At 44.2% G+C, this 14050-nt stretch overlaps 1 protein-coding gene across 1 annotated transcript in view; it reads left to right on the top strand.

The window, feature by feature from the left end:
* LOC107374803 (zinc finger SWIM domain-containing protein 6) overlaps window positions 1-12229 on the top strand; it is a 91400-nt gene extending 79171 nt beyond the window's left edge. Inside the window, exons 11-14 of the mRNA XM_070552422.1 lie at window positions 1644-1801; window positions 4060-4223; window positions 4304-4385; window positions 7246-12229. Coding sequence (XP_070408523.1) covers window positions 1644-1801; window positions 4060-4223; window positions 4304-4385; window positions 7246-8108 — 1267 coding nt within the window. The 3' untranslated portion in view covers window positions 8109-12229. The remainder of the gene's footprint in view (window positions 1-1643; window positions 1802-4059; window positions 4224-4303; window positions 4386-7245) is intronic.
* The last annotated feature ends 1821 nt before the right edge of the window (window positions 12230-14050 follow it).

Genomic DNA, 14050 nt, shown 5'->3' with positions numbered 1-14050 from the left:
TCAGAGCAGAGAAATAGGCTGTGTCTCAATTCAGGGTCTGCATCCTACGTCGGCCGGATTCGTCGGCCGGTTACGTCACAGCGCCGCGACTAGGCCTGTCCCAATTTGAAGACTCCTTCAAATGCGGTCGACGAATGCGGCCTTCTTTTCGCCTGAATGAAGGATGGGTCGGGTGTATCCTTCAACAGGTAGCATTTCCCAAGATGCCTTGTGGGCCGGCCGGCAGAAAAACTTAAAAACAATGGCGGACAGTGAAGCGGGAGCTGTTGGAGAGGATTGCGCATATAAATGTAAGTAGAAACTTGAAAACTGTTAGGTTAAGGACTTTTTGTGATACATGAACGTTATTTTAGTTAGAAATGTAACAGTAAAAGTGCTTGTATTGCGGTCTCGGCTCGTATGTTCGGCCGCTCGGTGTCGTACTTCTCCCGCTACGTTTCCCCCTGATTTTAATAGAAGTTTGTATTTTAGGAACAAAAGAGAAAACCAGGGAATTTATTAAGCTTAGGGCGGAGATGGACCACATGATCACCGGAGCAAAGTATTCGGCGGCTGTGGCATGGAGGTACAATAACTTCTCATATTTTAAAAACTCGTTTGAGTTTATTTTTTCTGCGAAAACATGAAAGGAATAACCCGTTGTCCTCTTTTCTCTTCCTGTTGCTTCTCTTACATGTTTGTTAAGACTATTCTGGAGAAAATGGGCATCCAGGGGAAGGTGACAGCGATGACCAGCTTCTGGATCTGATCAGGGAGGACATGAGGCTGCAGAGGGAGGCAGAGCAGCAGGAGCCCAGGAGAGAAGGACGAACTTTGACAGCTTTTTACTTTGCTAGAAAAAAATGGTTAAGGAAGATTAAACATGTACATATAAAAGAAATATCTAAATAAAATCAGTTCTGCATTAAACTCTTGAATTTTATTTTTGTTTACAAATGAGAATTGTTTACTAGAGGGTATCCCGCTGGGTCTTGAAAAGTCTTAAAAGGTGATAAATCAGTTTTGGTCAAATTAAGACCCTTAGAAAGTATTAAAAACTATTATCACATCTTTGCTCAGGCTCAGCTTGTCTAAAGTATTTTCTCTGAATTAGCTCTCCAACAGTCAAGGAAATGATTAACCCCCAGAGACCCACGGTTGTAATATTACAACATCAGATTTAAGTCCACAAAAATAAACCTTCCCCATTTTTTTTTCTTTTTAAAACCACATTTACATTGCTAATAGGTCCTATTGTTCTGCAACACTATTGGCTGTTAAAATGTGTAAATAGGCCCGTTTATCTGGCCTCCTAGAGCAACATGTGAAAGGTTAAAAAAAGATTTTGCAGTTTTCTAAATTTGGGTTTCTGGGGGTTAAAAAGCTAAATAAAACGTCGAACTCCATTGTTTAAAGTTCCTTCTCCCTTCTGCCCAGCGGTTCCACGGTTGCTAGGCGACGGAACGTTCGCCGAGGGAGTTCATGAAGTCTAGGCCTGTCCCAATTCACAGCCGTTAACATCCGGTCTACCCGGCCGACGGAGGACCCAGCCCACGTCGGCCGGGTGGGCTGGGTCCTCCGAAGGATGCAGACCCTGAATTGAGACACAGCCATAGTGTGTCTGAGTGTGACGAGGAGCTAATGGGGTTTTCCTCTGTCCTCAGGTTACCTGTCCTCGACTCCACGGCCCCCTCTGCTGATTTGTCTCGGCCTCCGCACATCGTGTCGGTGGTGGCCAACCGCTACCCTCGCTGGTTCACTCTCAACCACATAGAGAGCCAACAGTGTGAGCTGGCTTCCACCATGCTCACTGCTGCTAAAGGTACACACATGCTAGCAGCTCATCAGTTTATTTCCTGTAAATATACTTAAAAAAAATCACAGACATTTTTGGAGGTTTTTCTTATTTGTTAAAAATGAAGGGACAAAAGCAGATTTGATCAACATCTGATGGTAGTCAGATGAAAGCAAGATCCAGCTTGAATCAAAAAGATAACGGCATTTGTTTTCAGGACTGGCGTATTTTGATTTTTCACTCTTAGAATATTAAAGAGCAAGCTCCCTGGGAAATCTTTTTTCTTCTTATTTGTGAAAAAGGATTGGTTGTTTTAAGTTTCACATGCAAGCTGAATGGGGAAATAGTCTTCTACACATATGTCCTTCGTTAGCCACCAATAAAAAATAGACAGAGAAAGCTCTGGGTCGGAGAAAGCCACACGCAAATTAGCATTCATGGACTCATCCGTTTTGGCTCGTGACGAGGAAGGCTGTTGTCTGTTCGGCATCCAGAAGAGAGCAGAGCACATCTTAGCCATCCATCCATTTTCCACCACTTATCTGGGGTCGGGTCGTGGGGGCAGCAGCCTAAGCTAAGCAGACTTCCCTCTCCCCAGCTACTTGGGCCCGCTTTTCCCGGGGGAATCCCAAGGCGTTCCCTGGCCAGCTGAGAGACATAGACCCTCCAGCGTGTTCTGGGTCTCCCTTTAGGTATTCTCCCAGTTGGACGTGCCTGGAAGACATCACCAGGAGGCATCCTCACCAAATTCCCGAGCCGCCTCAACTGGCTCCTCTCGATGTGAAGGAGCAGCGGATCTACTCTGAGCCCCTCCCCGATGACCTCACCCTATCTCTACGTCTTGGCTATTAGAAGCTAACTGTTAGCATCAGCAACTCTACCACATGGCAGAACTCCTCCAGGCTTGTGTTATTTGTGGAGATAAAACATCAACATTACAAAGCAAACAGAGTCAGTGGTAGAGTCGTGTTGCTGTTAGCCAATCAGAGGAGAGATGTTTGAATATCATGAATAATAATGAGTAAGACTCCAAATCCATTTTCTGCCCTCGCTCCTCCGGCTAAGTTCTATTTCCTGAAACTTGAGCACCAGAGCTTTTGTTCCACAGAGATTGACTCATAAGGCTCGTTCTAGAGACCACAGCAGATTGATTGACGTAATGAGCGAAAGAGAGCTGAGATGCTGAGCAGCAAGAGGTAAAAAGGGAATCCGCTGTAAAATTGTAGTGTCCATTGATGTTAAGAACAGTAAAATACAAATGAAAGTACAAGTCAGAGCTAATTTACCTCCCCGCAGCATAACTTTCAATGCATGCCTTCAAGAGAACACGTCTCTACGAGTTCACAGAGTTCATCAGACAGACCAAGGACATGGCCTTCGTCAGGTAGAGCTGGATCAGTGGAAGGAGCAGTTTGAACTGACATCAGCTGGCACTTTAACTGATTTAAAGTAGTAGAAACACGATTTATATTCTGATGTAAGAGTTTAATTTACAGCAGTAGCTCAGGTGGTAGAGCGGGTTGCCTCCTGATCGGAGGGTCATGGGTTCGATTCCAGCTCCCGCCAGGGGTATCCTGCTGCTGTGTCCTTGGGCAAGACACTTCACCCAACTTGCCTGTGTTAGTGGTGGTCAGAGGGGCCGACGGCACCAAATGGCAGCCTCGCCTCTTTCAGACCTCCCCAGGGCGGCTGTGGATACAAGTAGCTTACCATCACTAGCAGTGTGTGAATGTGAGAGTGTGTGAAAGCGTCTTTGGGGGTCTTGAAAAGCGCTATATAAGTTCAATGCATTATTATTATTATTATTATCTATTTAACGAACCATAAGACATAAAATTCCATAGTAAACAGTGTTGGGAGTAACACGGTACAAAAGTAATTAATTACTGTAATGCAATGCTTTTTGCTGTAATGTGGTAATGTAAGGCATTACAGGGAAAGAAAATGGTAATATTTACTCGGTACAGTTGTCAGTAACGCGGTAATTACAACACATTTTTAAATCCAGAATCAAGATGTGGGTTTCTTAAAAATTAAAATTGCAGAAAGCCCAAAATAAAGATCCGGTATCCACATATATGACGTCATTTATGGACTCCGCTTTGCGGGCATTCTATGAGCAGAGAGGACGCAGCGGTAATGGCTCAAATACTCCAGCTGCGTCCTGCGCAGCCGCTGTTATGTTCATAAAATCGTTCCACCAAAACATTCATTTCATTCCGTTACACTGACGAAAATTGCTTCATGCCAGTTCTTCTCTGTTCCTGCTTGTTGGCTGCTTTTAGGTGACGCCTGTAAGCTTCAAACCGTGTTAGAATCCATCCAGAAGAACATCCACTCGTCCTCTCACATCTTCAAACTGGCTCAGGATGCCTTCAAAATCGCCACTCTCATGGACAGCCTGCCGGACCTCACACTGCTCAAAGTCTCCCTGGAGCTGGGCCTGCAGGTGAACAACACACACACACACACACGCCTACACACACACACACACAACCTACAGACCCTCTAATCTTGTGTTGGCCACAGGTGATGAGGATGACTCTGTCTACTCTAAACTGGAGGAGGAGGGAGATGGTGCGCTGGCTCGTCACTTGTGCTACAGAAGTTGGTGAGTACCATATTTTCCGGAGTATAAGTCGCACCAGCCATAAAATGCATAATGAGAGGAAAAAACATATATAAGTCGCACTGGACTATAAGTTGCATTTTGGGGGAAAATTTTATTATTTTTCTTACAAAATCTGAGACCAAGCATTTCACATTGCAAGACAAGTACCGGTAACAATAACAGAATAAAAAATCTAGGGTCAGCAGCGCGTCACGGTCTCCAGCAGAGGATAGCAGTGTTTCAAACCCTCCCAGCGGGCGGAGAGAGCTCATTCCTGGGCCGGAGCCGGCCTACAGCACCCTGCCACAGGCTGCAGCAGGTGGTGGTGGTGTTTGAAACCCTCCCAGCGGCGCAGAGGAGCTGAAACCTGGACCGGAGCCGGCCCGCAGTAGTGCGGTATACATAAATTGGTGTATAAGTCACTTTGCGACTTGTAGTCCGGAAAATACGGTATGTTTTTTAAATCAGAAGGAATACACCCTTAACGTTACTAACACACAATACCCTCAGACTCCGTTTTACCCCGATATCAAACAGGAGCATCAGAACGTTTTAGGATCCTCGCTCTAAAGCTGTTTCCAGATCAGTTATATCATAACTGATGCTTGGGTTCAGTTACACTGAACCTTGAGATTACACTTAAAGCGTCACACTTATTTAAAGTGTGTAAAAACATTGGACTCCTTAGCGCCACACAGTTCAGAATGGGTGTTGCAGCTACAGTAGCCCACATGCATCGAAAAGGCAAAGTGAAAAGACCACACACCAGCTTTCAGCCTTCTGCGTGTTTTATTTACTGTTTCTGCTGCTTCCTGCAGTTAGCATCTCTCAGGGATTAGAGACCTGCTGTTCGTGTCCTGATCAGTCATTTGCAGCAGCTGCTGTATCCTTGTTCAAGTGTGCAACGTGCCCGCTACGTGTATGCCTCTCGCGTCACTCGTTTCCCTGACCACCGCAGCCGTGCGTGCACCGCTACAGTTATAAATGACTTCCAGCATTCAGTCCAACGATCACATGTAGTTAGAGCAAGGCAAGAAACCCAAAGGGAAGGAGCAGAGTTTCCCCAAACGAGCAAGGCCGACACGGAGGGAACCAGTGTCACTTCTGCACAACGTTAAAGGGAGGAGAACATTCATGTCAAAGCTCAAATGCGTTATATCTTGTATATCCCAAAACAGCTACAGTATTTCAAGATGGCGCATGACTGTGGAGCGTCAACCACAGTATTCAAAAATTTGAATTTTCAAGCTAATAGTAATATTTAGAATAGACTTTGGTGAGAGCTAATGATGAAATATGACGCTTCTTGATGCACAGAATTTGATAGTAAACAAGTAAAATATTACACACTGTGGCTTTAACAAGGCCCAGAGGTAAAAGGGCCAGGTTGATTAGTGAACTTAGCAACTATTTGTTTCTGTCTTCTTCTCAACAATCTTAGAAACGGACAATACGCTTTGGTCATGAGAACACAAAAACATCCCAAATTTTCATCAGAGGTTTGTGGGAGGGATGACATTAGATGTTTGTTAAAGAATGAATTTAACAGATGCTTTTGTGCCATTATGCTTTGAAAGACGAAAGTAAATTTCAGGTCAAATTTTCCTTTCCAGAGAAGTTTTCATAAGAACAGTCGCCATGCTGTGGCTGTGGCCAAATGTTCGAATGGGATTTGTTTAGTTTCAGCCTCTGACTTTGCCTTTCTGTTAAGGAAACATCAAATAGATTAACAGAACCCTCCGACTGCTGGGTAAAAATGAAAAGCTAACAGGAAGTTACAAATAATTTAGGACGTTCGTGTCTGCTCATGCTTTGGGACGTGAGTGGCTGTGAAGAAACAGCGGGTCGGATTTCGGTTTGCAGGCCTCTCAGTGTGGTGCGAAGAGGAACCGGCAGGGCGGTAATTATAGGATACTCAAGCAGGTCTTAATGTTTGGACTTGGGTCCTGAAGGCCAGCGACAGGAAGTTCTGTCCAGAGGGAAGCTCTCCTCCCAGAGGATTTCATGTGAATGTAGAGAAATGATCAGACGTCCCAGATTTGTGAGCAAAGTTGGAGAGAATTAATGAAAGATTTTCCGCTGGAGATTCAGAGAGGAGCCACATGGTGTATTTAATAAAATGGCAACAACTGAGTGGAGGAACGCTTTTTATTATATCTCTGGCTTCTTGGACAAAAATTGCTGACTTTGATCGGCAACAAACACATTTTAAAATCTTTTCTTATCCATTCTTGTTTTTTTAAGGTCTTTTTGCTACAATCATCAGACCTGAACTCTCAATATAGTTTAAAACAAACCTTTTAAAATAAATGTATCAAATACTATTTGTTTATTTAACACGGATGACACGCCAAAACTTTATATGAATTACTCTGTTTATTTTAAGACAACTGCATAAAATATCAGTTATATTTATTTAAGCTGTGGTCAGAACAAAAAGGTGGATTTTTGGGTAGTAAAAATCCCACCATCAAACCCAGATCTAAACTCTTCTTGCTTTTTAATAAAGAAGCAAAAAGCTGGTGTCAAAACAAATGGTGTATAAGGTACAAAAATCCTAAATATCTTAATATTTGTAGTTTTATGTTCAGTTTGTAATGCAAAGAAGTCGCAAACACAAAAATGAAAGAGGACCTAGGATTAAGCTTTGGGGAACACCTCAGGCTAACCTAGACTCGTTGTGTTTTATCCGATCCGATCGCAGAATCTTCTTGCTACTGCTACGGCCCGTCTAGATTTCTAGACTGTGCATGACAAACCACACAACGTCATCTTCATTCGTCTAATCTACGCTCAGACCCAGCAAAACCAGGCAGAAGGTAAAGGAGCCTTAAACTAACGTTTCATTTCCTGTTTTTAGGTGTGTTCGCGTTGGACAGCATCATGCAGAGCTGGTTCACACTCTTCACCCCCACTGAGGCGACCAGCGTCGTGGCGAGCACCGTCATGTCCAATAGCACCATCGTTCGCCTTCATCTGGACTGCCATCAGCAGGAGAACCTGGCCAACTCCGCCCGCACCCTGGCCCTGCAGTGTGCCATGAAGGACCCTCAGAACTGTGCCCTGTCAGCTTTGACGCTTTGTGAAAAGGACCACATTGCCTTTGAGACAGCCTATCAGATTGTACTGGACGCAGCCACCACAGGAATGAACTACACACAGCTGTTTACAATTGCACGCTACATGGAGCATCGTGGCTATCCCATGAGGGCATACAAACTGGCCACATTAGCCATGACACACCTGAACCTCAGCTACAACCAGGACACACACCCGGCCATCAACGACGTGCTCTGGGCATGCGCTCTCAGCCACTCGCTGGGGAAGAACGAGCTAGCGGCAGTCATCCCCTTGGTGGTAAAGAGTGTGAAGTGCGCCACTGTCCTGTCCGACATTTTGCGTCGGTGCACTCTGACGACACCGGGCATGGTGGCTCTGCACAGTCGTAGGAACTCTGGGAAGCTGATGTCTCTGGACAAAGCTCCACTCAGGCAGCTACTGGATGCCACAATCGGGGCCTACATCAACACGACACACTCTCGGCTAACGCACATCAGCCCGCGCCACTACAGCGAGTTCATCGAGTTCCTCAGCAAAGCCAGAGAGACGTTTCTGATGGCGCCCGACGGACACATTCAGTTCACGCAGTTCATAGACAACCTGAAGCAGATATACAAGGGCAAAAAGAAGCTCATGATGCTTGTTCGAGAGAGATTTGGTTGAAACTGGATCAGAAAAATAGAATGAACGTATTACTTAAGTATCCATTTTTATCCTCTCTAACTTGAAACAGAAATCCAGAAATCCACGTACGACATTCACAGTAACCCTATCCTTGTGATCTGGAACCAATGGATCTGACATGAAGAACATTTTCCTGAAGGTAGATGACCAAGATTGTGAAGATGTTCAATGAGGGGTCCAAAGCAGTAGGGACAAGACATGAAACATGTTTTAAATGAATTTCATCCCTAAACGCGACACGTTGTAACCATCGGCATATGTTATAAAAAGCCCCCGATGGTGAAATGGAGGTTGAAGCTGAGATGAAACAAACCCCCCAGTGGCTGGCTGTAGTACCACCCTCCTCGCTACCAACAATTGGATGGAAGAAGAATACCCCTCAGGTCTTTTTTCCAGAGGCTACTCCTGTTGCTTTACAAATATTACTATTTTTTCCTCTCACATGTAATTTGTTATTTGATCCTAAAAGTCACCGTAGTTTCCAAAAGTAAAGCATAGCAGCACCTGTAAATGAGGTATGTTATGGCTTCCCAACCATATGCCGATGGTTTGAATCCAAACAACCAAAACCCAACTTCAAGGGGCCGGATGCATAAACCTGTGTGTGGATTTAGGAAGTTCTGACTCCACCCGCGTCTGCTCCTGTTTGACTTGGTGGGTGCAAAGATGGAGGGAAAAATTCACCCTTTACTAGATAAAATAGCCAAAGCTGCAATGGCAAAGCTGCTAAACAAGTTAGCCTTTAAACACCAACACTGTCACAGAGCCCTCACCTGTCCTCTATCGCCCCTAGTCCACTTCCGTCTAAAGCCTACTGCACACTAGAAGCATCAGCGGCGCCGCACGTCGCTGCTTCAAATAGAATCCGTAGAATCTATGGAATGGTTTCAAACCAGTCGTGACGCAGCAATTTTCAGGTGCGTCCCAGATGCGACGCTCCACTAACAGTAGGATCAGGTTCTATTTTTTCTAAGAGCTGTTTCTGGGACATGCAAATTTCTGCATAGGGCTAGACAGGAAATCACACACTGTTTCAGTGTGACATCCCCAGTAACTTTCAAAATAAAAGACTATTGCAATGATGCAATTTCATATCTATGTAGATTATGTCTATACTTGTGACCTAATGGCCTATTTACGTCTTGAATCGTTTGAGAAGTGCAGCGGTGTGTTTTTCATAGCTTTAATCCTGGAAGTGGAGAGGAACAACATCATCCATGACCTCAAACAGCGACATTAATCATGAAACTGTCAACTTTCCGAGGGATCTCGTGAGTCCAGCGAGGAGCACGGTGAGGAAGCCGTTCCACGGCCAAGATTCCCGGTGTGTACTGGACCGCCTTGAAGCTCACAAGGAAACCATTCCTCTGCCGTTCTGAACCGCTGATGCTTCCAGTGTGCAGTAGGGGTAATACCAGAACGCGCTTTGTCCGAGTAAACGAGGTGGCGCTACACACAATTCGCTGTTTTTCTAGGCCCAAACATCTTTAGTTGTCCGTGACTTCAAATGGTGATTTTCTTTTATGTTGGGACTCTGATAGTTTGTCTAAAAGTTGAAGTGGTAGCAGCCGGCTGTTTCTCCTTCTCTGATACTGAGTGGAGAACCTCTCACACCAGTGGTGTTCTGCCGCTGAAGACGTGAGTGTGTGATGAGTGGAGGACCCAGGGAAATGCGGAAGTGCTGAGGTTGCGTGAGGTCAATCACTGGATGGTCCAATAGTTGGATTTGGATCGAGCCGTGTTATTGGCTGACGTTTTTAGACAAATTTGAGAGAACCGCTTTATATTTTTTATTTCTTTATCTCCACAATCTTTTTATAGCTAATCTAGATTAGAACGTTGTTAAGAGGCATTAACGTTTTAGCTAGCTTGTTATGGGGTAGCTTTAATACGCTGGTGCCCAGTGTAATTTTTATCTTAAATAAAACAAAAGGCGTTCAGCAGGTTTCCCCGCCCCTAGTGTCATTATATAATGCCCTTTATTCAGCGGAGCTGAACTCTGAGGCAAACTTGACCAAAAGTGAGAAGGAAGTTAAAGTTATGACACAAGACGCCTCGGCACTTTAACCTTTTATAGGCATTTTGTTATCAGACAGATATTAACTAGCGATTCACCAAATCGTTGATATGATGATGTGTGGGTTCATGTGAGGTCATGTGTAGGGATTGCTTTAAAGCTCAAACAAAGTCTTTCAAATAAAGGTAGAAATTCCCCAGGAAGTGAGTGTTTCATGTAAAATTAATAATAGTTACTGAGTCAGCTTGGCTTAAACCAGTTTTTCACTAGACTGTTAACAAGGAAGTTTCTAGAATGTCCTGTAACGTTAGGAAATCGCTCTCAAACAGCTGGAATTTTACATTTTCTCTCAAAATAAAGTCCTTTGCTACATTTTAAGCCCATTCTAACTGGATATCTGCGTAATTTCCCACAAGGTGGGACACAGTCAGGAGCACCGCTGGGGTGAGAGGTGAGGTTCGGATGATTCAGATGGCCAATGACTGACAGGACCCTAAAACGTGTTGTTTTAATTTAATTATTATTTTAAAAATCACACTTTAAAATGACTTTGAAATCAGTTCTGGTGCATATTAGATACAAAAAGCTTTAAGCCAACATTTAACAGGAATTTCGGCACATCTGCAAGAGTTTAAAAGTCTAATGTCTGGAAGTTTTTTTTTTACAGTGTAGCTAGATCTAAAATTTTTAATAATTAGATTTTCAAAAATAGTTTGTTTAATCTGAGTGGTTCAGTGAAGCAGGAAAAATGAAAGAAGAAAACAAACATACCAGAAGAATTTATACGTTTATTTAGCAGACAATTTAGTCCAAATCCATTTAAAATGATGTCATTCTGTTTTCAGACATTTAAATGGCTAGATTTGTCACTTTAGTTGTAATAGTTGGCAACAAAGATGGGAACATTTCAAGCAGGTTTGAGTCAAACAGTGTTACGTGGAATGGTGAAGCCTTAGTACGCACAGCAGAGTTTATGCATCCGATCCCACTGAGTGTATCCGGAAGCATCCAGCCGACTTTTGCATTCCTCCTTCCCTCAGCTAAGGCTTACAGCCTCAAAGAGAAAACAAAAAGGCTTTAAACCAAATGGAGCCACTCCATCTGAAGTGATGAGTACGTCTTTAAAGGATCCAGCTTTACCCCTTTTCCCCTCCTGGTCCATCTACTGGAGATAAAGTCATTCTACTTTAGCTTTAGAGTGCTGCCTCCCACGTTCAGGACGCTCATTTTACAAACCCGTCACCCCAAAAACCTGACAACAACCTGTCAGAGCTCCAATGGAAACTGTCAACACACTCTCAGGGATTTCTCTAAAAAAACAGGCAACAAACAAGAGAAAAAGCATTTTATTGTCCTGTATATATGGAAGTATATGTCTGATTACTGAAAAATGTATATGTGAACTAATTTATGAAAGAAATTCTATGTAAGGCACAAAACTTGAAGCTGCATTTTAATTTAATTTCATGTTTTTGCTTTTGGGGACAAAACATATCAGTTGGACATTAAAGCAGAAGGGAAGAATCAGATCGAGCTACAGGAAGTGGCTGGCTGTAAGACAGGAAGTGGTCCTCTGTGTAACGTCCACACTTCTCGTTCTCACATGTGGGCTTTGTGCAGGACGGAGAGGTGCTCTCGTCCAGCGGGTCGCAGCTGCTTCCTTACTCCGTTTCTTCAGCTTTTTTGTTTTCCTCACAAGAAAAGCCTTCTTTGTTGCCTTGTCTTAATGCTTTAAAATAACCAAATGGGAGTTGTAAACTACCAAACTCTTTTCATACGCCAACCGTCTTGTGTTACAGTCTTGTAGAGTCTTTGAATAGTAGCTGGACCGGCTCTGCATTGTGTGCTTTAAAAAGCTCATCTCAGACTTTTTGGTGTTGTCCGTTCGTAGCGCCTTCCTTTAGAAATGAGTATGCTCCTTTTCTAATTTATTACTTTAAGTAAACGATTGTACGACCATGCTCATGAAGTCAAAACTAAGATTTGATACACTGATCGATTTATTTATGTAACTAAATCACTGTTTTATATACTTGTTATGGAATCAACACTTTGTTTTGATTAAATTGTTTTTTTCAGAGGATCGAGTTGTTGTGACTCTGGACCTTTTCTTTAACTTTTTACAGGTGAGTGGGTTTGTCTCAGGTTCCTGGCTTGCTTTTGGTGACGAGCTCGCCTGGCCTGCCAGACTCGTCCTCTGTCTATTCTACACACAGGACAAGTCTAGACACTCAGAGGCAGAGAGAGGCGGGACTAGCCAGCTCAAAAAGAAACAATCAGAAAACCAAGCCCCCACAATGCAGCTCTGAAATTGAGTCAAACCCGGAAGTGAAATAAATTGCAGTTCCACCCTCATCCGCTGGGGGCTGGTGTCAGAAGCGAGCAAATCCTCATTGACTCCCATGTTAAAAATACCAATTTCTCAGCAGAAATAAACATGTTTACAGCCTGGTACCAAAACATGTTTTTTGTTTAAATGATCTAGTTTACACTCATGACAACTCTGAGGGGGGTGAATTTTTTTCCTCACTCTTCTGTTTAAGTGTATTAAAAGCCTAAAATTCTGTATAATTAATGAGCATCAGACCCACGTGACCACAGAGCTAGCTCCCTGGAAAGGCCTCAGTAGAGCCTCGGTCTGGCCTGGAAACTGCTCCGGGATTTTGAGTCTCTGTGTTTGTGTATTCTTTTTTGGATGTTTTTTGTGCAATTGTTGGACAAAATGACTTGCTGTGGCATTAATTGCACTAATAGAGCGTCCAAGGAGTCTCCACTTCATATTTTTCGGTAAGTAAAATTATATTTATGTATTGTAGGTCACTGCCGAGCTGAGCTCAGATTTTAACATGTACTGTTTAACCATGAAATTTAAATGTAATAGGGTAAAACCCAGTGCATTTAACATAATGCTGCACTTTAGAAAATGGGTTGAAATATAACATGTTGGTGGAGCTGGGTTCCCACTATCGGCTTGTGGAGCTCTTCTCCCCTCCCCGCAGCCCAGTCCATCTCTGTCTGATCGTGGCTTCTGTTTGCTGTGCGCGGGCTGACGGCTGGTTCTTATGGCAAGCCAGAACCGCCAAAATACGCCACTTCTCCCCGCATCTTGGCGCATCTCTGTCTGATCGCGGCTTCTGTGTGCTGCGCGGGCTGATGGCTTGTGGACCTCTGGGATGGAAACCTTTCCCCCGGTTCTCCCCAGCGGCAGCTCTGCGCATCTCAGATCGCAGCGGTGCTTGTCTGCTGTGCAGCTGCCGGCTTGTGGAGGTCTCCGAGACCTCTGTGTTCCACCCGGTTTTACCCAGCGGTCAGCCCTGTGTATCTCTGACTCAGAAGCTCTGGTGTTGTGCACAGTTAACTCCGGTTGTAGCTAGGTTGCTACCTCCGTTAGCTTAGCTCCCACCTCCGCATTAGATTTGGGTTAGCTTCAGGTTAGCTTGTAGCTAGTTCGACCGGGTGTTGTCAGTGGATCCCAGCCTTACAGCCCCACCCTCAACTCCTCCTCTCTTCCCTTTTATGGAATTGTCTGGGCTTGACGGAACCTGTGACACAGTCAAAATGGCGGTGGTGGCCACCTCCCATTTTAGCAGAAAAACTTGTTATTGGAACCTATGGAAACCCATTGTCCATATGATGACTGTATCGTGCAACGCTGTAGTTTTTTAGCTGTAGTCAAAGATGGCGTCTGGTGGTGATGCAAACATCTTTCATCAGAAGAAAGGGTGTTTCTCAATGTCAAGGCACCTGCCTTTGCGAGGCCATGCACCTTGCTTACGAGGTCACTGTCCTTCCTTGGTCAACGAAAATGGTTAAATGGAACAGACTTGCATCATGTGACCGCGGCTTCCATGGCGGTCACATAACGTCACGTGACACAGGAGACGTTATATTTTATACGTATTAG

Source organism: Nothobranchius furzeri, chromosome 6 (assembly GCF_043380555.1).
Source record: "Nothobranchius furzeri strain GRZ-AD chromosome 6, NfurGRZ-RIMD1, whole genome shotgun sequence".
Taxonomy (NCBI): domain Eukaryota; kingdom Metazoa; phylum Chordata; class Actinopteri; order Cyprinodontiformes; family Nothobranchiidae; genus Nothobranchius; species Nothobranchius furzeri.
Note: the sequence above shows the minus strand (reverse complement) of the source record. Positions and strands in the feature narration are given on the sequence as shown.